The 24477-nt window shown below is 44.8% G+C and overlaps 1 protein-coding gene across 3 annotated transcripts in view; it reads right to left on the bottom strand.

The window, feature by feature from the left end:
• Positions 1-24477, bottom strand: part of AGL (amylo-alpha-1,6-glucosidase and 4-alpha-glucanotransferase) — a 973499-nt gene that overhangs the window by 747821 nt on the left and 201201 nt on the right. For all 3 annotated transcript variants that reach the window (XM_069641544.1, XM_069641542.1, XM_069641543.1), the window contains exon 4: positions 115-281. In XM_069641544.1, coding sequence (XP_069497645.1) covers positions 115-281 — 167 coding nt within the window. The remainder of the gene's footprint in view (positions 1-114; positions 282-24477) is intronic.

The following is a 24477-nucleotide window of genomic DNA, read 5'->3' as shown; positions in this document are numbered from 1 at the left end:
TCTACACATTTATTGTTGGGGCATTAATCCAGCGAACAAAAGAAGGATATTAAGGCCAATTCTCCGGATAGTTCAAAATAAAAAGGAATTAACTTATTATTAGATATTGTTTACCTGATTCCTTGGAAACTTTAAGTCTGTCTTCCCATTCATCGAAGGGGCCCAAGCACTTGGATAGGAACGTCTGCAGTGTAACACAGTCCAAATGTAATGCATGGTTGTCTGCTCCGACACGCAAAATAGGATCCACAACGATATACCCGCCACCACTCTTCTTGTTCCTAAAAATCATAACAGTTTAGTCATCAAACAAGTTTTATCAGTGTTTTCAGAATGTGAACCACTGAACACTACAATAAGAAATTAAAGATAGTCTAAGAAAACACCCAAGTCTCATTAAGTCTCATTAAGAAGAGCCAGATTCATTGAGAAGATTAAGAATTAAATACAATAAAAATTACTTATCACAAGCCATGAATACACTATGTATAAAGCACAAGTAGTCGTCAGATGAAGAAAGCTTAAAGAACAGTTTTAAAAGGCCTGTTTGCCAGAGAAGATAAACGAAGGCTGTGCATAATTAGGAAAGTTCAATCCAGTGAAACCAACGACTCCTCAGACAAACAATGATGGCCAAATGGAAAGTCATTTTAGGGCAGTCATTACAGACACGACAAAAACCCCCCTGTGTGAGGGACCACCACGCACAGCAACATGAGCATCCCAGCTGCATACAGACTTCTTTCAGCATCCCTTTGTGCATAATGTATCCAGAAGCAAAACTGAAAAAAAAGGTGACTCCACCTTATTAAGGCTGGTGCTCTCAGTTGGCCCCTGTCAGGGCTGCACAAGTTAGTCATATGATTTTTCTGTTACTCCAAAATAATATACTTGCAAACGTATAAAAAGTTACTCATAGGAAATGTTTTATTCACATTCCTGTGCTCTATATTTTGCTTCTGTGTCATGAGGCAAAATGCAAAAACATAGGTCAGCTTTTTTATGTACATATGCCAATGCATTTCGGTCTATGACCATCTTCAGGGCTGTACTTTAAACTAACAATCACTTTATTTACCAAACAATTGCAGAATTCAATGACAATATTTCATATTTAAAACCAAATGTAAATCACATACCCCAAGTTAGAATGTTCAAGTGTATCCCAATCATACGGTTAGGGAAAAAGAAGACAAGAAAATATATGTCAACACTGCTCTACTTTTTTAAAAGACCAGGTCACATTACGTGTAAATCTAATCACAATCTGTACCTTTCGTGATGCAGAACTCCTCTTGAAACGTGTTAAAACACGGTGTGGCTGAAGCTCCTGTTAAGCAAAAGCGGAGCCTGTCAGTACCGATCGTTATCTTATATCTGTCTGCAAAGCGCGATGTGGACAGATCTCTTACCTGCTTCCAGAGTGCTGGTGCTTTGGAGTCAGGCGCATACGCGAAGAGGCGAGTGCGTGTGTGCCCGAGAGCAATATTCAATCTCCATGGAAACAAGGGCGGGGCGACGACCAGCAGCAGGAACGCCGCTGCACGCACGCCTCGGGCCCCACCCTCCCGTGGAGGCACAGAGGGGCGGGGTTGTCTCCATGGAGACTCGCAATGCCGGAATTGTGAATACACCATTCGTGAACAGTTTATTTGTTAAAAGTGGTTTGACAAAGGTAGCGGAGCATGTGATCAAGGTTGTCCAATGGGTTCACGCAGGTACCCAATGTCCTACTGCCCGAGTCCTCTATCAATGAACTTGCATGTGTATACATCATATTAAGGAGGTATTGTAGTGATCGTGCCACATTAACCAAACCTACTGTATTTCCTCATACTATCCGTCTCCAGGTGATAATAGTACATGTGATAAATGTCCTTATTGTGACATTCAGACTAAACAATTCACCTCAATTTGCTCGGAACATCTCATAAATACAGAAAGAAAAGAAATCCTCGCACTAGTCATAAATTCAGACCATAATATGCATTACATCAAATTATCTCTATTGCGAACTGTGCATAAATTTAGGCATGAATATTCAATAATGTCCATGATCTTATACTACATGAGCTGTCCTCTTATTCTCAGAGGAAGCACATATAGTTGATCTCTTCATTGATTCCTTTCGGTGCCAGAGAGCCGAGTCTGTCGTTCCAAAATGTCTCACGTTGATCTAGTATTTTCTGTACATTTTCATGTTTTTCTCAGCTCCGTACTCTTTCTAAAACCAAAATTTGATTTGTGCCAAATTGTGCTGTTTCTCTTGCCAATGCCTGGCCACTGCTGAGTTAGCAGTTTTATTCCTGATACAGGACCTGTGCTCAATCCACCTTGTTTTGGCTGTGTTGTGTTTGGCCTACATAATAGAGGCCACATGGGCACTTGATCCCATAAATTATTCCTTATGTATCACAAGTTGCATAACTTCTTAATTTGATTTTCTCTCCAGTGTACGGATGAGTAACTTTTTATACGTTTGCAAGTATATTATTTTGGAGTAACGGAAAAATCATACGACTAACTTGTGCAGCCCTGACAGGGGCCAACTGAGAGCACCAGCCTTAATAGTCACCTTATTTTTTCAGTTTTGCTAGTTTTCAGGTCCAGATGCCATAGGACCTTTTCAGACTGGTAGCTCCAAGACAAAGCCACTCATACATTTTACAGTATAACGGAGTTTGATTGTTGAAAATTAATAAGTTTAAATTACGTGGTGCCCACCTACATCTCGTATCTAATGTATCCAGAAGCCCATTAAACATACACAGTTCATGTATTTTAGCAATTTTTGCTAATGTACTCACATAGCATTTAATGCAGAAGAATGTCATATCTGAGCATCAAAAGTACAAGGACAAACGGCAGACAACAATCATACATTTTTCAAGGAAGACTTTATTGAACAACCATTGTAAAACCTGATGTGATCAATGTATTCAAGGTAGCCGAAGCAGCAGAAATCAGGAAGTTGACAGACACAGAAGAGAAAGAGGAACAGCAGCTAGGAGAGAATAAGAGTAGGGTGACAACCACAGAGAGGAGGAGAGAAAGAAAGGGAGTAGAAGCAGCAAAAGAGTATTGCAGATTGTGAAGAAGGAAACTGGGAATGTTAAAGGGACAAGGAGGTGCTGAAGGTTAGAGAGGTGCCGAAGGTTAGAGAGAATGACATAGGTAAGAAAAAGGAAGATGAGGTGACGTTCAAGAGAAGCTGAGTGCAAAGGTTGAGGCCAAATATACTTATCATTTAACTTAGTGGAGGTGCATGTCAAAGATTTAAACCTAATAACTCCCATTTCCATTGTGATCCAAGGATCTTAGATTATCAGATGCCAGGCCCATGTGCAGATGACGTAAGGGACTAGGGGTGGTGGTTCGATATTTCTTAAGGGTAAAGTGTAACGTCCTAAGATCAACTTGGAAAGACAAGCAACCATCTACGTCAGTCAAGACTTGTGAGACATTTGAAAACCACAAGGACTGCAAGTAACCTGTTATTTCACGCCAGAAGACAGAGTCTTAGGGAGACAGGAACGAGCAGAGTACCAAAGTCTTACAGCATATGTGAATTACTAACCCATTTTTCCCCTTCCTACTTCTCCAAAATAACCAATGTCACTACACATGACTAGGGGCTAGCCAAAGTACACATAAACACACAGAGAATGAATCTAATGTTCCCACCCTACCAAGCCTGAGACTCTGGAAACAACACTAGAGGGAACTCCCTTACACATAGTCCATAAATCCATCAACACTACACAAATGCACACCAACACAATATATTCATACACCTAACAGCCATTCCTGACTCTGGACCCCTTATGGGTACTACCAACAAGTGGGCACAACCACAATCCCCCACAAACCCCACCCTAACATCACATGACACACACACCTAACACAAACACTAGCAAACATCCGAGGCATTGAGCCCTACCTATACGGTTACAGCAGACGGGGCCTCCTGAACCAACTCCCACACACAAGACAACGCTCACAGACGCCAGTTCTTCCTGGTTCTGAACTTATGCTATCATCCTACGTGTCCATAACCTAATATGGCAAATTTTGCTATGCTGTTGTCAGTTCACACGCCTACCATACTGCACTGTGATTCTTGCCATTGTGCGTTCTGCCCTCCTGTTATTCTCTGTGCCGTCAAGACCCATAGCGCCACCACCCTGATACACCCCTACCTGCCATGTCCAACATAACCTGATATGAGGCTTTGCTGGAATGTGCATTTACATGCTTTTATGTGATTGATACCTATTATGCAAACAGTACACCCAATATACCCCCCGTACCATGAGGTGTGGATTTGGTGGAATGTCCATTAACTTGTTTCCTACCTATCATGCCCACTGTACACCCCATGTAACCCCCAGTACCATGAGGTGTGGCTTTGCTGGAATGTGCTTTTACCCGATTGTTACCTATTATGCCCACTGTGCACCCAATGTTATGCCCACTGTACACCTGTAGAAGAAACCCCTCAATGCTCACATCAGAAAAAATACAACCTACTAGGGAAAAATGCCCAGCACACCTCTTGCAAGGAAACAAGGTTTATTCTCATAAAAAGACAAGTACGCACCAGCAAAGAACTCTGCTGCCACGGAGCGCTCTGACTAAAACTACATAAGCAATGGGTTTTAATACTACACAGCGTCACGGGTGACGTACATCACATAGGTTACAAATCCAGGGAGCTGGTTGGTGCGACCCTATACACATATAGCCTGCTCCATATGGGATACCAGGCGATTGGTCCCAGCATCATCTGCCCATCTTCTTCCACGTGGGGTCCTTCTGTTGTCAATGGATACAAAAAATGTAATTGGCATTCGGGTTATACAAATCATTAATTCCTAGCTCTACAGTGATATGATATGATATGATATGATATATGGCATTTGTAAAGTGCCTATACACAAATGTTTCAAGGCGCGACGAGGCAGGGAGGGGGGAACAAAGGGAAGACAGACAACGATCCTACTAGGCCAGGTGTCATTCAGATCGCACAAGTGCAAGGGTAGAGGGGAAGGTAAAAGTGCAAGGGGAAAGGGAGAGGGGAAAGTGCAGTACAGGGGTAGAAGAATAACAAGATAAATAATAAGGGCCAGCTGGTGGCAAGTGCCATGTAAGTGCAGACAAGTGCTGGGAAGGGGGGCTGTAGGGATACAGAGACAGTCCCGCAGTGCAGGGGTTGCCAGGGAGGCAGTGCAGGGGAGAGTGGCTGGGCCAAGGACCGAGATCGGTGAGAGTGGCCCAGTTGCAGAATCAGTGCAGTTTCAGTCAGGAATTTAGCAGGGGAGAGGGAGAGAGAAAGCAGAAGCAAAGAGGAAGGTTTTAAGGTGCTTCCGGAACCGGAGATGGGTCTCCAAGTTTCAGGGAGGCAGGAAGGCTGTTCCAGAGGGAGGCCCCTACTGCGGAGAGAGATCTACCCCCAACTCCTTGCTTGGAGAAGCGGCTGACCCTGAGGGAGTTGGAGGGGGATGAGCGAAGAGCTCGAGAAGGAAGATATTTAGGAAGAGAGAGTTGAAGGTATTTTGGCCCCAGACCCCAGAAGGCCCTGTGGACAATGCAGAGGGTTTTGAACTTAATCCTCGCAGCCACTGGGAGCCAGTGTAGAGATTTCAGTCCTGGAGAGATATGGTCCCTCGGCTCGAGGCCAAGGACAAATCTCCCAGTCTTGTTCTGGATGAGTTGCAGAGGGCGGAGAGTAGAGGCAGGCAAATTTAGATAGAGGCTGTTACAGTAGTCCAGCTTGGAGAGGACCAGGGCTCTGGAGACAGTGAGCTTCTGGGGTAAGGAGAGGAAAGGAAGAATACCTCTGAGGAGGTGCAGCTGGTAGTGTGATTTCTTAGAGACGTCAGATATGTGAGGAGAGAAGGAGAGTGTGGAGTCGAAGATGACCCCGAGGTTTTTTGCCTTGTAGGTGGGAGCAGGAAGAGGGCCAAGAGAGGCCGGCCAGAGAGCTGCAGGGAAGGAGGAAGTGGGTGTGCTGATGAGTAGAATCTCAGTCTTACTGGCATTAAGGCAGAGGTCATTGGCGGCACACCATTCTTGGATAGCAGACAGACAGTCAGAGATGAGGGAAGGAGAGGAGGAGGAGGCCGAGGGTAGCCTGAAAATGAGCTGGGTATCATCCGCATAGCACTGAAAGTTGGGGCAGAGAGCAGCAATGCGGTGGGCAAGGAGTGCCAGATACTGGTTGAACAGCCAGGGAGAGAGGTTAGATCCCTGGGGTACACCACAGGTAGAGAAAAAGATGTCAGAGAGGAAGGACCCCAGTTGGACCTGGGAGGGTCGACTGGAGAGGAAAGAGGTCAGCCACGCCAGAGCCTGACCAGTGATACCCAGGTTATCACGGAGACGGTTGAGCAGGATGGCATGGTTGACAGTATCAAAGGCAGAAGAGAGATCGAGCGAAATGAGAACACACGGAGTGTTAGAGTCAAGGTTGGAGAGCAGGTCTTCACTGATGTTCAGGAGAGCAGTTTCCGTGCTTCTGGGAGCTCTGAAGCCAGACTGATGGTCATGAAGACTACCAACAGATTCAGCATGGAGATTAAGCTGGGAGATGGCCAGTTTCTCCAGGAGCTTGCCCAGGAAGGGAGTGATGGAGATTGGGCGATAGTTAGCCGGGCAGGGGGAGGGTCGGAAGAGGGTTTCTTAAGAAGAGGGTGCACAAGGGAGTGCTTAAGGGGGGAAGGGAAGACTCCAGAGGCGAAGGAGTGATTGCAGAAGTCAGCCAGGGCAGGAGCCAGGGAGTCGATGTAGTCCTTGATAGTTTGAGGAACAGGGGTGAACCTGTTTTGACAAGACTTTCATAGATCAGACTTGTCTGGAAACCTCATCAGCAGAGAAAAGGGGAAAAGCAGAGAAGTGCACCTGGTACCAATAACATGAGTGAGGCGGTTACTTTAGAGGTCACGATAACTCTCTCAAAACTGCATGTACCCCCACTCCTTTCCCAGACACACTGGCATCTCCACGGCCTTCCCACTCATGGCATAAATGTGTTACCTTCCCCCTGGCACCTTGCAGCACAAATCATGCAGGCCGCTAGTAGGGGCTGGCTGCCCCTGCTCTGATCTTCTTGATCGATTGATCACTTTACAGTTTTATGGCCGGGGTCTTCAGCTGGTCGGGATACTGGAATGTTTGTGTCAGGAGATTGGGGGTCTTGGGCCGCTATAACTTATAGATCTGAACCAGTAAAGGTCTAAAGCCCTCACCCCCCTTCTCGTGGGATACCTCTTGAACAATCCATTCTGTCCCTCTCTCAGGGCATGTTCTTTCTGGGTTGCCTGTACTACTGATAAGGCTCAATAACAGGCTGTGTGCTTGTTTTCAAGACAGTAAACTTTTGCAGAGCTCCTGCACTGCGAACACACAACGTGCACCCAGCCTTCTAACCAACTGGACTAACTGTGAGCATACAAGCATAGCCATGGCACTAGGCCTCAATTTCAAAATGGCATCTAGCTTCTAAAATGAAGTTTCATTATACATGTAATGCTACCCCTCAAATCCGCTATATTTCTACAACAATCAATTTCTGTGGATGACCCCTCTCCCTCCTCCATTCTCCTTCTACAATCGCCTTGACCAAAATCGCAGAGGGGCCCGAAACTTCTGCCTCCTCCTTTTCAAGATTCCCCCCTTTATTGAATTCTATATTAACAAACTCCCTTGACTTTCTTGCAGCCTCCTCATACCTCCATGTTCCTTTCTTGGGAACCCATGCTCGACATACTGACCGCAAATTTTCTCCAGCCTGGGCGTACTGCTCTGGGGTGCAAGTGAGATATATACAATGCCCATCACTTAGGTCAACCCAGTCCCCTCATAATTACCAGGGACTGGCGGGGCTTTAACTGTTCCAGACGGTTAATGCTTTACTCTATTTCTCACCATGCGGGGCTTATTTGTGTCCTCTGTTTGTATCGCCAGGAGCACTGCTGACCCCAATTGAAACCATCATCATCGCACTATTAGGGATCGCCTTAGCACAGCATCAGAGTCCCAAATGGCATGTGCAGAAGATCACAAACACTACCACTTTCACGAATATCTTCACAATTGCTCCCATCCACAATGGTGCCGAGGAAAAGAGGTAATCGAACCAATCACTCTTGTGAATCCCTGCTTCCGACTGCATGTGTTCGCCGAGAATGTGCACGGCCTCTATTATTTGTGTAACAGACCCGTTAGCATGATCGTTTATGGGCACCCAAGTACAGCAGGATTCACAAATATATTTTACAAACGCCCCCTTCCATGGCTTTAAGCAGATCCGAGGCCACGAAGAAACGTACAATGCACACCATCTAATTCAATAGATCTTATTAGAATGGGATTAGGTGTAACTACTAATATAGTCTTCAATCTTAAAGTGCGAGGGTGAAAAAACCCACCCTGACACATGGGTAGGAAATGGAAGTAGAAAAAGAATAAAGTTCCCAAAATAGGGGACTTGCGTCCCCTGCCCACTATCACAGGCCGTAAAATACAGTCAAACATTCAAGAGATGGTTTCAACCAAACAAGATTATCAAGTCTTAATGTACCTATGTTCATTAAGTTGCTGAACCTATCTCTAAGACAAAATGAATGCACAATATGTACCAACATTTTTTTCAAAATAACATGTGTTTATTTGTGTGGCACAATGCGTTTCCAGAAAATCTCTCTTCATCAGGAGCAGTTTTCCAAAGAGGAAACGCAAGGCAGTAAGGCAGTGCATGTACATTCACCTGGTAGGTCTGTTTGATAGCCGTAGGTTGAATTTGTTGCCCAGGTATTTGCAGGCAGTGTTCGAAAGGCATTTGTGGATGGTGACAAGTGATCTCAAGGAGATTCTGTCCCGTACTGGGAGCCAGTGGGCATCCTGTCTAAAGCTCGAAATGTGGGTGTGCCGCAGAATGCTCAGTGCCACTCTGAGGGCATTGTTCTGCAACACTTGGAGTTTGTTCAAGTTACGCTCTGAGGTTCCCAAGAAGAGGGTGTTACAATAGTCAATTTTCGATAATACAAGGGCCCTGGCTAGAGTGATGCAACTCGACGGTGAAAGGAAGGCTTTGCAAGCATTGATAAGCTTGTTTGTGTATACTGTGAATGAGGCTGTGGCGTTCACTTGTTTTTTTAAGGAGAGGGTAGAGTCCAGGTATACCCCCAGAGTTTTGACCTCTTTGGCCACTTTGATCAAGTTTCCATCGATGTTAAAGGAAGCATAACGCGTTTCAATGTTGATAAGTCGAGATTGGGTGCCAACGAGGAGAAGCTCAGTTTTCTCGTCATTAAGGCATAGGCTGTGTTCGGCCATCAATGCTTGGATTTCTAGGTATAGGTCATTAATCAACTTGGAATCCTTTTCGTAGTATCCTGACAACGTAATGAGTGACTGGGTGTCATCAGCATAGTTTGTGTATGTGACACCCAGATTGTCAAGGCGGTCGAGCAGGAGCTTTGTAAAGATATTGTATAAGGTCTGTGATACGCAAGAGCCTTGCGGGACTCCACAGAGGATAGGGATCGGGTTGGCTGAGGCTGTAGGAGAGAAGACCCTTGTGGTCCGGTTAGATAGGAAGGATTGTACCCAAGTTGTAGCCTCACTAGAGAAGGCGGCTGCAGAGGTCAGATGCTCAGCGAGGATCTGATGATCGACGAGATTGAACGCTGCTGAGAGGTCGAGTAGCAAGAGAATGGCTAGTTTGCCACTGTCTTTTGTTTGGTCTATCTGGATTTTGAGATCCAAAAGGGTAGTTTGTGTAGTTTGTGTGCCATGCCTAGGCCTGAAACCTGATTGTCTAAGCCCCAAGAAGTTGTTAATTTCCAAGTAATTTTGTATTTGTGAATAGGCCTCTCCATCTAAAATCTTAATGATGTAAGGGACAGTAGTAATTGGTCTATAGTTGGTGGGGTTGTTTGGGTCTAGCGTTGGTTTTTTTTAGAAGGGGCATTACCCACGCCTCCTTGAGGCTGCTAGGTACTGAGCTAGTTTTGAATGAGGAGTTGATTAGGGCTGTTATGAAGGGGGCCAGTTCATTAGCGCCTTCTTGGATAGTAGCGGCCGGGCAGAGATCCCCTTGGCATCTAGATGGTTTAAGACCTTTGATAATGTTTTCTACTTCAAGGGCCAAGACCGGTGAGAAGGAGGGACAGGTCGGAGTCCTGGAAGCAGGGAGAGGAGAGGGGTTAGTGTTTTGAGCCAAAGATTTTTTTTTTTTTTTGCTCGATTCTAGACTGTAGCAAGATATTTTGTCTGCAAGAGATTTTTGAATTTTTTCACACCAATCTGCATCTTTCACGCAAGATTCTGTGGGGGTGTCAGGAGACTCAAGTTAACCAAGGATATTGAAGATCTCTTTTGTTCTAGATTTAGCATTGAGTATTCTGAGGACATTGGTCTCTTTCTTTGCAGTAAGGATGGCAGTCTTGTAGGTGGAAGCAGCTGCTGAGAAGAGAGCTTTGTTGGAGGAGGTTTTCTCCATACGGATTCTGCTAATCGTTTGGCGTTCTGAAGGAGTTTCAGTTCAGGGGTGAACCATTTGTTATGATGGGCAATCGGCTTAGCTTTTATCAGTTTCATAGGGGCAATATTATCAATTGCTACCTCCAGCGTTCCGTTATAGAGGTCAGCTAGTTTGTTTGCCTCTAGGCCCGAGTAGATTGTAGGGTCAAGGATGTCATGGATTAGTGTGCGAAGGTTTTGCATTGTTATATTGCGGCTGTCCCTGGTGAGTGTTTGTGGAGCAAGCACTCGGGGTTGCGTTAGGATTGATATTGCTTTGGAAGGAGAAGAAGATGGTATGGTGGTCAGACCAAGCAATAGGTTCGTTTTTCTGGATGGAAATAGAGCAGTTGTGATCGGCTAGCCAATCCAATGTTCTTCCTTTGTTATGGGTTGGGTCAGTGACAGTATGTTGATGATTTGGGAGCCTGGTTTGGTATTATTTGTCAGAAGGACAATGCTTTGTGAACTTATTTAACTCAGAAAATATAACCATTACAATCTTGACCAGAGCTATGGTAAGGGAAACCTGGGGACTAGTCATAAGCCTACACCATAAATCGTGGGTTAGAATCTGGGAGGGAGAGTGAATAAATCGCTCAAAGCTTTGGATTCTTTGACCCAGAAAAAAAAAGGACACACCATCACCAGGTGAAACAAGTCATCTATAGACACTGAACCACACGATCTAAGAGTTTGCCTTTCCCTTGGATTCCCCAGCTTTGGACCCACACACTCTAGAGAAGGGAGACATTTCAATCTAAATTTGAGATACCAATCCCGAAATACAGAAGATGAAAATTTTACTAAATATGCTCTCAGATCGTTTAGAGGTAGATAGAAACTTTCCCAAGTAGAGTTTCAGTGTCCCCAGGTCTTGGAGATCCATCAATCCATCGATCTATCCCAGTTCTTTATCTTCTATTTGAGAGTAACATCTGGATTTCAAATCAAAAGCCACAAGCATGTTTTCACATCGCCTCTTACATTTGAAAAAGCGTTTGGTATCCTTCAAAAGTAGGGCCCAAAGATAAAAATCAAGGGGCGAATTACCTGCATGCTCTAAGTTGTTAAATGGAGAAAGACTCTGCTAGGTGTACTGTGACCACCATGAGGTCAGTCCCAGTTCTAATCTTATGACACTGATTGGAACTCAGATCGGGAGCCCTAAACTTGATACACGATTTTGGCCTCTAAACAGTCAACAAATGTCCTATTAGAAACATTCATCAGTTCACAACCGTAGAGACACTTTCGCTTTATAAAACTCGATCAATGGAATTAATGAAAATGCGTACAGTGTACTTTTTATAACCTTCAATAGAGAAGTACAGGAACAAATCTAATCGTCCATTCGAACTCTGCGTTGCCCCAGTTTATTTTTGACCGGTATTAAAAAGCCTAGGTAGCAGATTGATTCTACTCTCCGAATTGACATGCCGTTTCATTTTCAAGTATAGATTTTAAATGTTCTACGTGTTGTACTGACCATTGCATAGGATTTGTCAGAATTAATCTGCAAGTGATTTAAATTCAGGTACTTTTCCACCCCGGAGGGCTGCCGGTGGAGTCTGGTGTCACACTCACCTGTGTCCTGCAGGAGCGATGGATGAGCCTCCCTTGACCCCGAGTTTACACTTCCCCTGTTTCACCCGGAGGGATACCTGTCAAATACAAGGTGTACACTCAGACCTGAATTCACCCGATTACCCTGGGCCCTTCCCTTCTCTTAACTGTGTGCTGTGAGGTCCCTAGGGCTTACCTTGATCTTTAGTAGGGTGTGCACTCCATCCTGCATTCGCACGGGCGCGATTCACTCAAGTGATTGATGCCAATGTCTGTAGGCTGAGTTCAGATGCCATATGCTGTTTTATGCCGTCACAGCGAGGCCGAGTGTTCAAGGCGCCAGTTTCTTCACTGGCTAGAAAGTCCTTCCCACAAGTGAACGTTGCGCAGAGAATGTTGAGTGTCCAAAATTGTCCGTATTGTCTTTGTTTGCCGGTGTTTTTGTGGTTGAGTAGCTCTGCGTGCAGAAGCTAGCTGCTGGTAAGTATGCGCAGCGCCTTCAAGTATGCGTCTGCGCCTAAATAGCAGACAGGAATTCTGTCAAAACGGCTCCTGTACACCACTGCGGGTTGCATGCTTGACACTGGTCACTACAGATAGGTGCAGCCCCTGCAGATGTGCGGCCTGGAAGCCTGCGTCTTTGCAGAAAAACTTTGGTCACGTCGTGGTCACCAAAAATGTAGAGAAACCCCTCAACGCTCACCACAAAAAATGCAACCCACTAGGGAAAAAGGCCCAGCACACCTCTTGCAAGGAAATTAAGGTTTATTCTCATAAAAAGACAAATACGGGCCAGCAAAGAACTCTGCTGCCACAGAGCACCCTGACTTAAACTGCATAAGCAATGGAATTCTAAGACTACACAGCATCACAGGTGACGTACATCACACAGGTTACAAATCCAGGGAGCTGGTTGGTGCGACCCTATACACATATAGCCTGCTCCATACGGGATACCGGCCGATTGGTCCAAGCATCGTCTGCCAATCTTCTTCCACATGGGGTCCTTCTTATATCGTCATCAGACACAAAAACTGTAATTGGCATTTAGGTTATACAAATCATTAGTTCCTAGCTCTACAGTGCACCTGGTACCAAGGACATGAGCAAGGCGGTTACTTTAGATGTCGCGATAACTCTCTCAGAACTGCGTGTACCCCCGTTCCTTTCCCAGACACGCTGGAATCTCCAAGGCCTTCCCACCCATGGCATACATTTGTTACCTTCCCCCCGGCACCTCGCAGCACAAATCATGCAGGGCTGCTCTCTGATCTTCTTGATCGATTGATCACTTTACAGTTTTATGGCCGGCAGTCGTGGGCTGCTCGGGGTACTGGAATGTTTGTGTCCGGGGGTTGGGGGTCTCAAGACGCTATAACTAATAGTTCTAAACTGTTGAAGGGCTAAAGCCCTCACCCCACTTCTTGTGGGATACCACCTCAACAATACATTCCGGGCGTCTCTTGGCCTTGCAGGGTACATTCTTTCTGGGTTGCATGTACTACTGATAATAAAATAATAATAGTTATTTAGCCTTAAGTGCTTCGACTTGTCTCTCACCACAAAAAGAACACAAGAAAAAGCAAACATATACATCGAGGGATGGGTGTCCTAACGAAACCTAACGGTGCTTAAAGAAAAAAAGATCTTCATTCCGTTATATTATTGATCCGATTATTAGTCTGTTTTGATTAATTCAAATACTTTAGTTAGAAAGTTGGCAAGTGCAGTAATGATCGACATCCCTTCCCCCTGCATAAACACTGTCCACCATTCCTCCAGGGTCAATGTCTCTGCTCTTTGAAAAAGGTTCCCAAGATCTGGTTTCTAATAGTTCTTAATCCTTTACACTGGAGTATCAGGTGTTTGAGGGTTTCTTTTACTGATTTCAACTTAAAATCTATTTTGACCGCTTTTCTCGAAGACAGATAGAACTTCCAGCGTTGGATATAGGTTGAATCGACATTTCATGTACTGGACTATATAGAAGTTGTTTGGGCACCTTATCAGATATTTAGGCAAGGTGTTGTAAGCTCTGTAGACCGGAGAACAATTTGAATCTACTTGCTTGCTCCTGTGTTTATAGCCAATCGTTTTTCCACATCTTGGTTTTAACCACATTGGGTTGGTTAGCAATTGCTGCTCAGAGAGCTCTAAGTCTTCTAAGAATTTATTGCAGTTCTCTTGCCAGCCCATTAGGCATGTATGGGATTCACTGGAGAGTGATCTTTTCACCAAAGCAAACCCTCTTCTATGAGTCCCCAGTCTGCATTTCCTGCAGAATTACAGGTTTTTCCAATTGACCAATGTCAGCAAGGAAATCAAACCGAGTTCTTGCTGTATCACCTGTATTGGTACACAAGTCGGTAGGCATAGAATCTTCTTCCAAAATACACTTTCAAGTGTCAGCCATTTTTTGATGGGAAATGAAAAAGAAGCTTTGGCCTTTACGTTAGAATCTGGACCACCTTCATTTTATAGAAGATGATCACCGGCATAATGCAGAATTTGCCATTCTTCCTTTGCAAAATTCCTCCTTGTGATGCCAAGGCTTTCGTTTTGTTTCTCAACATAATTTCTCTTGGTGTATCTCTCAAGGAGATGTTTAAACAATTCCCCAGGTATGTAAAGAGATTGACTCCCGAAAGTCTTTCTTTGCCCATGTACCATGATGTCTTATTTGATCTTCTACCTTTAGCGGGCTGCATAATCATTATTTTTGATTTTTCCACATTTACCTTTAGACCGTTCTTCTGTACATATGAGTGTAGTGCATTTAGTTGCTGTTGCAAACTCACTGGTGTTTGGTAGATTAACATCAAATCATCTTCATACAGTAAGTGGTCCAATGGCACTCCCTCGATTTTTGGGGGAAAACTTGCATTTGATAAATGTTCTGGAACGTCTGGGATGAATAGAATAAAGCTGGAGCCAGGGGGCAGTCCCATTTTAATCCTCTTGATGAAACAATAGTTTTTTTTAAAACAATTTTTATTGATTTTCAAACATTCAACAAACCAGCAATGTACTTTATCGGTCTACAACATCTGATACTTAACATTTAAGCTCTGCTGTTTACTCTTAACCCCACCCAAAACTCGAGCCTACTCCACCTCGCATTCCGCTGCTCTTCCATTTCGAGGCATTCCTGTAACCTACTCCTCAGTTGAGTAATTCTCCCTGAGGTCATTCTGGGTGGGGTCATATAATGTGGCTACCATATGTCTCCAGGCCATCAGGGATCCCGCTTCCTCCTCACCCCCTCTATTGCTCGCTTCTTGCCATACTGCCGTTTCGGCTTCAGTACATTTCTGCAGGTCCCTCCACCATACCTCTACTTTGGGTCTGTGGCTTGCCTTCCACCCCATGGCAATTCTTTGTTTGGCAAGTATGTATGCCAGGTCCCTCAGCTTGCTTACATGCTTCAGTTGTCGCGGCCTAGGGAACCCCCCCACCATATATGCCCATACTGATTCTACATTTATCTTAATCCCTTTTTCCATTAACTAATGGGCTATCTCTCCCCAGAACTTCCCAATTTCTGGACATGCCCAAAACATGTGCGTCATTCCTGCATTTACTTCTCCACATTTAGGGCATGTTTGTCGTTCCGCTTTCTCAAATTTAGCTATTTGTTGGGGGGCTAAAAATGCTCTGTGAGTTACATACATCTGTATCTGCTGAAGCCTCGCATTTCTGGACACCTTTTTATGGTACCCTTGGGCACTTTCCCACAGACTATCACTCATAGCCTCCCCAACCTCTTCTTCCCAGTCCAACCTTAGTTGGGTCACTTCTTTCCCTATCCTGGACATCAAGAGCTCATAAATTCTAGAAGTCTCATGCCCTTCGTCTGCCATGTCACACATCATTTCTATGGCTTTGTCGGGTTGTCCTTCCAGTATTATTTCAGACCATGTCTTATTAGTTTGCTGTACCATTCTGGCATACGTGATGTATTGCCCCACTTGTAACCCTGTCTCCTCCGCCAGCACCTCAAATTCTTTTATCTTCCCCTCTTGCCATATGTCTCCCACTGTTGCAATCCCCACTGATTCCCTTCGCCCTCGGATCGTTCTCAGTTGTTCATCCCCTGCAACAAATGCCACTATCGGTATCTGCACGGAACTTGTGGCTGGGTTTTCCATAGCCTGACATGACTTTCGCCATATCTTCCATCCCAGCTCCAACATCCCCAGGCACCCTCTCACTTCCGACTTGGGGAGCCATATCATCTCTTTGAGGAAGTACGGGCCACACTCCTGACTCAGCAATCTGGACTCTGACGTAGTGTCCTCAGATAGCCGTTTGGCCACGTGTTTCATGCCCCCTCTGTCGTACATATTCTGCAGTTTCCACAGGGCTATTCTATTCCTAGTACCGTGCCAGAGGAACCCCCTACATATGCTCTGAAGTTTGGCAAAGAAACGTTTTGGTATCATATACGGTATGGTCCCGAAATAATGTAATAATCTGGGTAGTACAATCATTTTCAATAGTGCGCCTCTTCCCATCATGGCCAAGGGTAGTTTAATCCAGAATCTCATGCTATTTTCTATGCTTGTTACCTCTCTCTCGGTGTTATGCCTGTGTTCCTTCTCCACCGTGTGATAAACATTTACCCCCAAATACCTGAATGTATCAGTTTCCCATGGTATTTGTAAGACTGGCAATTGCTTTCCTGGGACTCCTATATACCTCCCCAGTGGGAATATACAGGATTTCTTGGGGTTAACAGCGATGCCCGATAGTGCTGAGAATCTCGCCATTATTTCCAGTATGTATTGGAGGTTTTTCTTGGGATATTGCAGGTACAATAGCATATCATCCGCATATAACGAAATTAGTTGCGGTTCCCCATTTACGTGGATCCCAATTGTTCCGTATTGTTGTCTTAAATATATTGTCAGTGGTTCTAGCGCTAGTATGTACAGCATTGGCAACCATGGGCATCCCTGCCTGGTGTCCCTGACAAGTTGCCACTTCTGTGAGATACAAGCCCCCATCTTAACTCTAGCCAGTGGCGTGCTATACAGCACTTTTACCCAATCGAAGGTATCTTTGTCCCATCCCGTAACTACTCAAGGATGCTATCATCCAGGGCCACTTGACGGAGTCAAACGCTTTGACCGCGTCCAGTGATGCAAGAGCCATCTCACTCGAGTCACCTCTCACGTGCTCCATGTTAGGCAGAAACCTGTGCAGTTCCCTTAGGGAACACTGCAAAAGATTTAAGACTACAGGTGTTAGCAGTAAACCCACTTGGTAGCAGTCTGTACCACCCAGATTTACCTGGTAGCTGTGGCTGAGCAGTCAGACTTCTCTCAAGAAGAGTTAGGCAGTATGCAAAGTATACACAATAGGCACTCAGACACACCAATACAAGCAAACACTGACCAGAGCTTTGGTATCAAAGTATATAATTATTTATTTAAAAACACACTATTTGAAACACTCCAGCACTCTTATTGTAAAATATTCTAAACACCGTTACTATTGTAATATATACACCCCTTTTTCCTTATCAGATAAGTCTCAGTAAAACACCACTTATTTTCATACAGAGGTGAGCGCTTAACTAGATGGCACTCCAATAAGTTTGTGGGAAAGGGAGGGAAAAAGACAGAATATGGAAAGGTACACCACTCTAAGATTCAGGAACACTGTTATCAAGGCAGAAGAGCAAAAGTCACTGGTGAGCCAAAGTCCAAAGGCTGGGCCCACTCTTAGAGAGAGCAGAGCACAAATGCGCAGATCACACAGTTACTCTAGGCTTAGAAAGTCTTGCAGAGAGTTCAAAAAGAGTTTAGAGAGGCTCAGGAAAGTTTAGCCAGGGTGTCCCAGGCCAACCCAGGTTCGAAACCCGGGGGCTAAATCTACCCCGTACAGTCGGTGGCAAGGGAAGCCAGACAGGACACGGTACCTTAAGTGGGAAGGATCCTCCAGCGGTGGCAGTTGTTCCTGGCAGTGGGTGCAAGTCGCGTTGTCGTCCAGGGGAAGAGAAGATCTCGACTTGGAGGAAAGATGAAGGTCGTTGCACTGGCAGGGAAGAAACCAGCCGCGGAGTTTTCCGGTTAAAGGTGGTACCTTTGTTTCGCGGTCGTGGTAAAACGTAGTATCCCGGTTGCCGGGGTGCTTGGCACAGGCAAGGCGGCCACGAGGTACGTCGGGAAGGCGAAAAGACGGTGAAACTGGTTATCCCCACCAGTCAAAGGAAGAAGACTCTCCGGCGGGAGATCTCCTCTGTCGTTGGGAAAAGTGGTGAGACGGTCCAGCAGGGCTCCACCGGTGGTGGCGTCGTGGCAGGTCGGCTCAGCTTCTCCCTCGTCGGATTCTTAGGTCCTTTGGCGACTTCTGAAGTTCCAGTCCCCAAAGCCCTGCTTTTATGCAGAAAACCCCCATTGACTCAGCCTAGCTGTCACTCAAACATGCTAAGTGGTGAGCCAGCCGGCTCACCACTTGGGCCAATCAGGACGGAGTGCGACTTGAGTTGCCTAGGTAACTCAGTCCAGGGTGCCTAAATCCCCCTCCACCCCTCCTAAGTACCCCAGACAGAGTGGCACCACTTTGGAGAAGCCCGCCAAAAAGTGGAACAAAGGGCTCGACTTGGGTTGGAGTCACAGAAGGGAACACAAACGCCATTTTAGAATCAAGTTTTGGCAAAAAATACCAACCGGAGAATTAATATTAATTAAAAAACCGGCAGTATGTTCGAGGCTACCGTAAATAATTAAATAAAGATAGTAGCCTAAAACAATGGGAAATCCCATAGGAAAATATTCACGGTTGAATATAAAAAGTAGTATCCACTGCCACCAGCCAAAACTCGATCAGGGGGGACGGAGACGTGCCCCCTCGACTAACAGACCCTGGGGCAATTGAATTGCCCCAGCCAGTACGTCCACAATATGATGGCTTGTACTGGTTCTGTTCAGAAGTTAAGACTAGTAAAGTCAATGGTGACTTATGCCCTGGGAGATAGTAGTCAGTCCCAGGGTATGGAGTCTATACTGGGGGGTCACTATGACACCCCGTGTTACTGCACTGAGGGTGCTGTGTAACACACATCACAAAAACACATGAAGCCCTATGGGGTAAAAGACCCCATAGCCCATTAAACACATCTAGATTCAAAGAAACACACTCAAATTATGCCCAAGAGTGAGGGTAAAAGAGTCTCACTCTTGGCAGGAGAAAAAAAATAAACCCCAAAAATCCAGCAAAGCTGCTGGGGGACTCACTAGGTTAGGAAATTCAGCCTAAACAGAGAATTCTCCCTAACACTCCACAACACGGTGGAGCCGTCTTAAATTCTCTGATATGCTCCTACACGGGACATACCCTGTCTGGTCAGGATGAATTAAGTTACCAATGACCCACTTCATTCTATTAGCCAGCACCGCGGTAAGTATTTTGCTGTCTTGGTTCAGCATGGACAGTGGTCTATATGATCCACACTCCATGCCTGGTTTATTAGGTTTATGGAGTGCGAGAATAATCGCTTCTCTCAGGGATTGTGGTAGCGTTCCTATTTCAAATGCCTCGTTCAGCATTGCTAGCAGCAGGGGGAGCACTTCAGTCTTGTACTTTTTATAGAACTCGCCTGGGAGCCCATCAGTTCCTGGAGTCTTGCCGGTGGGCAATAGCACCACCACTTCTTCTAATTCTTCTATTGTGATTGGGGCCTCTAGGCCCTCTCTCTCTTCCGAACTTCTTTTAGGCAAGCCAATGTCTTCCAGGGTTTCCACTATCTCCGTGCTATCGCCCCCCTCATCCTTGTACAATCTCTTGTAGAATTCCAGAAACACTCTATTCACTTCTTCCTGGGTATCCACTATGATTCCGCTCTCTCTCACTACTGCTCTGATCACTGGTCTGGTGGGCTCATTTTTGTATTGATGTAACAATAGTTGAAGACAATTTTCCCCCCTGGTCCAGCCTTACTTTCATCAATGTTTCTGAATGTAGGTCCTCTATTGCTTCCAAGATGCCAGTTGGACATCCCCCATCTTTCCAATTTTGCCCATAGCAGAGGTCTTTCTAGGGAATCAAAGGAATGGGACAGATCGATGAAAGCCAGATAGATGTTCTTGTTCTTCTTGCTTGCTCTTTTTTTCAAAAGGTTGATCAGAAAGACATTTAGCGAGGTTCCCATCTCCTTTACAAACCCAGATTCCCATAGGTCGAAATGTCCAGTTTCTCGCGACCATGCTTCTAGGCCACACCAGATAAGCTTGGCGAATATTTTGCCAGCTACGTCCAGTAGGGTGATAGGTCTGTAGTTTCCCAGAGCTGGCCTGTCTCCCTTCTTCAATATTGGGACAACAGATGTCTTCCATGAACTAGGGACTTGCCCGATTTTCTTGATTTGCGAAAATAAGAACGCCAGGAATCTCGTCCATAATTCCAGTTCTTCCTTTAAGATGATGTTTGTAAACCCATCGGGGCCAGGTGCCCTGGCGCTACTAGCAGGAGGAGAATATCCTCCACGTTGATCTGGAATGTCCAAGGGAATCTCAAAGTCGTTTCCCTTATCTGCTGACTTGGTCTTGTTTTTTCAAACATGTTGGTGAAGTGCTCTTTCCATATTACTTCTGGCACTGCATTTGCTTGCAAAACTTCCCTTTGCGTATTACTTGTGTTTAACAGTTTCCATATGTCTCCCATCTTTTTTCCTAGGATTATTTTGAGCATTTGCTCTGCGACCTCCTGTATCATTTTATATTTATGAGCCTTAACCCAATTCCTGTAGTTCTGCTTACGGACTTTGATTAAGGCTACACGTGATGACTGATCCTATTTTGTAGTGTTTTTAGATCTGCTCTTAATTGTCTTCTTTCGTCCACCAGTTCAACATCGTAGCAATGTTTGTGCAAAAAAAGTGAGGCTTTAATCCATGCTCTCGTTTCAACTAACATCAACAATTTAGGATAATCTACCAGATCACCCTTGTTCCACTCCTTGGTTATGGTATGAGGTTTGAAACGCTGGTTGATATTTTTGTTCATCACTAACCGATTACGATCTTGTGTTACTTGAAGGGGCATTGTGCAAGTATCCTTAGGCAGGGGGACCCTTGCTGTGCAAGTAAGTTTTACTACTTTATGAACTCTACCTGCCGTCGGTAGTACCTTCAACTTCAATACGCTGGAGTGGAGGTGATCTGAAACAAAAACATAATCTAGGACTTTGCTTGTATCCTTGCACCCCCATGTCGGGCATGCCGGGATGTCTCCTTTCATGTGACCATTTAGCTGATGTAACCCACAAACCTTTGCAACCATTTCCAATCGGAAGCCTTTTTTTCAGAATCATGCAGAGGCTCATTTTCCTTAGTACATGAGTTCAGTTTTTTCTCCATGGTCGTCATTTGAAGTCACTGCAGATTATGATCAGTGGATCTTCTAAGGTTTCAATCAGAATGGCAATCTGATACGTGATCCCATTTATGAACAGAGTCTGAGATTCATTTAAATAGATGTTAAACAGGATCAACCAGTCCAAGCAGCTTGTCCTTATACCCTTTATCCGGATTTGGAATACCTGTGTATAGGTGTTTAAGTTCCATGTCTTCAATGTTTCAAAGGTATTTCCATTTTTTATTAGGGTTAGAAGTCCTGTTACAGGTCTTTCTCTGGTTCCTTTCCCAGCTGGGTTCAGATGAGCAGTAAATTCATCTAAGACCGATGTGATTCTCAGCCAAGTTTCTTGCAGGCAAATAACACTGTAGTCATCTCATTTGATCTCCTCCTTTGAAAACAGGTGTCCAAATCCTCTTGTGTTCCAACTGCTTATCAACCAGGTGTTTGGTGCCAACTGGGAAGGTAGTTATAGTTCTTTTTTTTTCCATGATAAGAGCTTGTGCTAACCACGACCAAGAATCTTTCCTGTCGTTTCTTTTTTTTTTATCTTGCCCCACTGCATTTCACAACAGCGACTTCTGTATTTATGCCTTTTGGATTTTCCACAGTGATTCGGAGAGTAGCTTTCACCTCCTCCCTTGAGTTACACCTCTTCATTGATTTGGCTGTTTCTTGAATCCTTTCATGCACCACGGCATCTCTTAGATGGTTCCTCACAGGCACCGTCTTGGTATCCTTGTCTCTACTGTTGTTCTCTTTCTTATCTGGCACTTCAGTCAGAACAAACGCTAGCGGAGGGAAGTGTGAGATTTCTTCCAAAATAGTCTGTTTAGTGCGCTTGGATTCTAAAACGTACAACCACTTTTGTCCAAACCATCTTCACTTGGGAATTCAATCCGGGAGATGTCTGTGGTTGTATTTTTTCCCAATTTAGGGATGTGATTCAACAGTCAAAGTATGTTTCCCCTATTCAGGGTGAGGCGATCATCTAAGAATAAAGTTGTTCCAGTGCAATTATGGGCTCTCCAATGGCAAACAGCTAATCGCTGTTTTCCATTCTGGTTCTTTTGTGAGTATGTTTACTGTCTTGTGGACTAGAGCACTTGCTTTCAGTGACTTTGGCATAGGTGAATTTTAGCGTTGAAGATCTCTTATCCCCAACTGGAGTGCCGGCATGGTTTCCCACTTACTTTAAAGACAGTTGTTTGTATTCTGTTTTAAATTCTAAAACAGAATTCTCATTGGTTTCCTCAAGGGTTTTCAGCTCCTTGTTTCCCCGTACTGATCTCACATCATCAGTTTCTTTCCTATGTTCTGTTGAGCTGTGAGATTCTTGATCATTATTTATTACTTCCTCATGTGAATAGGTCGACAACCCCATGAGATGTTCCATCATGCCCTCATCCGTCATGCTTTCCCTCAACTGCAATCTCAGCGGGGACATGCTTGTTTACCACCTTTACGAATATCTGTGCCTCCTTGGATTTCCTTAATTTGGAAGATCTAATCTCTTTAGGGGGGGTGTAGTCATTTTCTTAAAGAATGTTTTAGATTCATTTGATTTTACTTTTACTTTTGGGATGTTTTGGGCTCCAGCCTTTAGAGCCTTTTCGGGAGTAGGTAGTCCCTTGTTTTTTTGTCCTTTTGCGTAGGCTTTAGCAAATATCAGGTATAATTCCCACTGTTTCCTTGACTGTAGGACTCAGGATAATACAGTCCTCTTCAGTTTGTGTCACTGGTGCTTCCTAATCCCTCTCCTGTTCTTCTGGCACTTCATCCTCCATACAGTTCTCCTGGACAGCAAGAGGAATACATTCTACAAGCCCTGCCCCAGTCATCGAAGAGACTATTGAAGATGGTATACGTTGTTTGCGTTGAAAGTGCTCTTGTATCCACTTCTATAACTGAGTGGATAAGTCTTTGTTGATGTTGTGGGGTAGTTTTTGCTTGTGCCAAATTACCCCTTTGTACAAACTGTCTCTCGAATACATCAGTACTTGAGTCCCGTCTTGCCCATGACTGTCTTTTGGAGTTTTTTTCACTCTATAATCAGCTCCAAAACGCTATGCAGTATGTTTGTAATCACTTCTCTATTTTTGTCTAATTTATCTTGGACAGCAGTGACAAAGCCTTCAATAAAAAATATTTTTGAGGGCAGCATTGCAGACAATGTGGACTGGTCCCTGAGTTCATTGTGTATTGACTCATATAGTTTTCTCAGAGTGGCCATGGTTAAGGCAATTGCCGTGATTGTGTTTGCATGGATTCCCTGCCCACAGTCTTGCCTTGTGTCATTTATTATCATAGGTTTCAGATTGCCCTTAAGACTGCAGAGGGCAGATGGCGATCCTTCCGGAATATCGTTCCTGGTAAACATGCCGCCAGATAAGGTGCGTAAAAGGCCTTTTTACGCATGAAAATCTTGTAAATACGATAGCTTTATTAATTTCCTTGCAATTGAAATAGAAACTCAGCAAAACCTGTCCCTGTGATAATCCAGGTTGGTATTTAACTTTATGTAGCGCGTCATACATGGCTTGTCCAACATCTAGGCACTGTGATTATTATACCTCAGTCGATACTCAGTTAACCGACCTCTGAATGATGTTAGCCAATAAGAAAGCTCAACTGGTTGAGCACTCGCTGCTGCGATTTGTGCGTGAGCTATAGGTTGCAGGTTCGAATCTCAGCAAGGCCAACTCAGCCTTTCATCCTTTCAAGGTTGATTAACCAGGTTACTCACCGTAGTGATCACCTTACTCCTAGTCCATAGTCCCCTTCCTTCCATACTTACGGGACATCTCTCCATCCTGTGCGACGGGACCGGAGCGCTTTGTAAAAGCATCCAAAATTCAAAAAGAACATTTTTTCTTTTGTCCTTCCTCTCTTTCTACGCGAGGCCTGGCACGCGGCCGTAACCCCGCCCATCTCGGCTCTGCCCCGCGCTTCGCCCATCAGTCCTTTTCTATCGCCGGGTGAGAGACCCTTTAGCAATAAGAGAGGAACCTTATTAGAGGGGACGGCG

The sequence above is a fragment of the Ambystoma mexicanum genome, chromosome 1q (assembly GCF_040938575.1).
Source record: "Ambystoma mexicanum isolate Mex_15411 chromosome 1q, UKY_AmexF1_1, whole genome shotgun sequence".
Classification (NCBI taxonomy): Eukaryota; Metazoa; Chordata; class Amphibia; order Caudata; family Ambystomatidae; genus Ambystoma; species Ambystoma mexicanum.
This window is presented reverse-complemented; position numbering and strand designations above follow the sequence as displayed.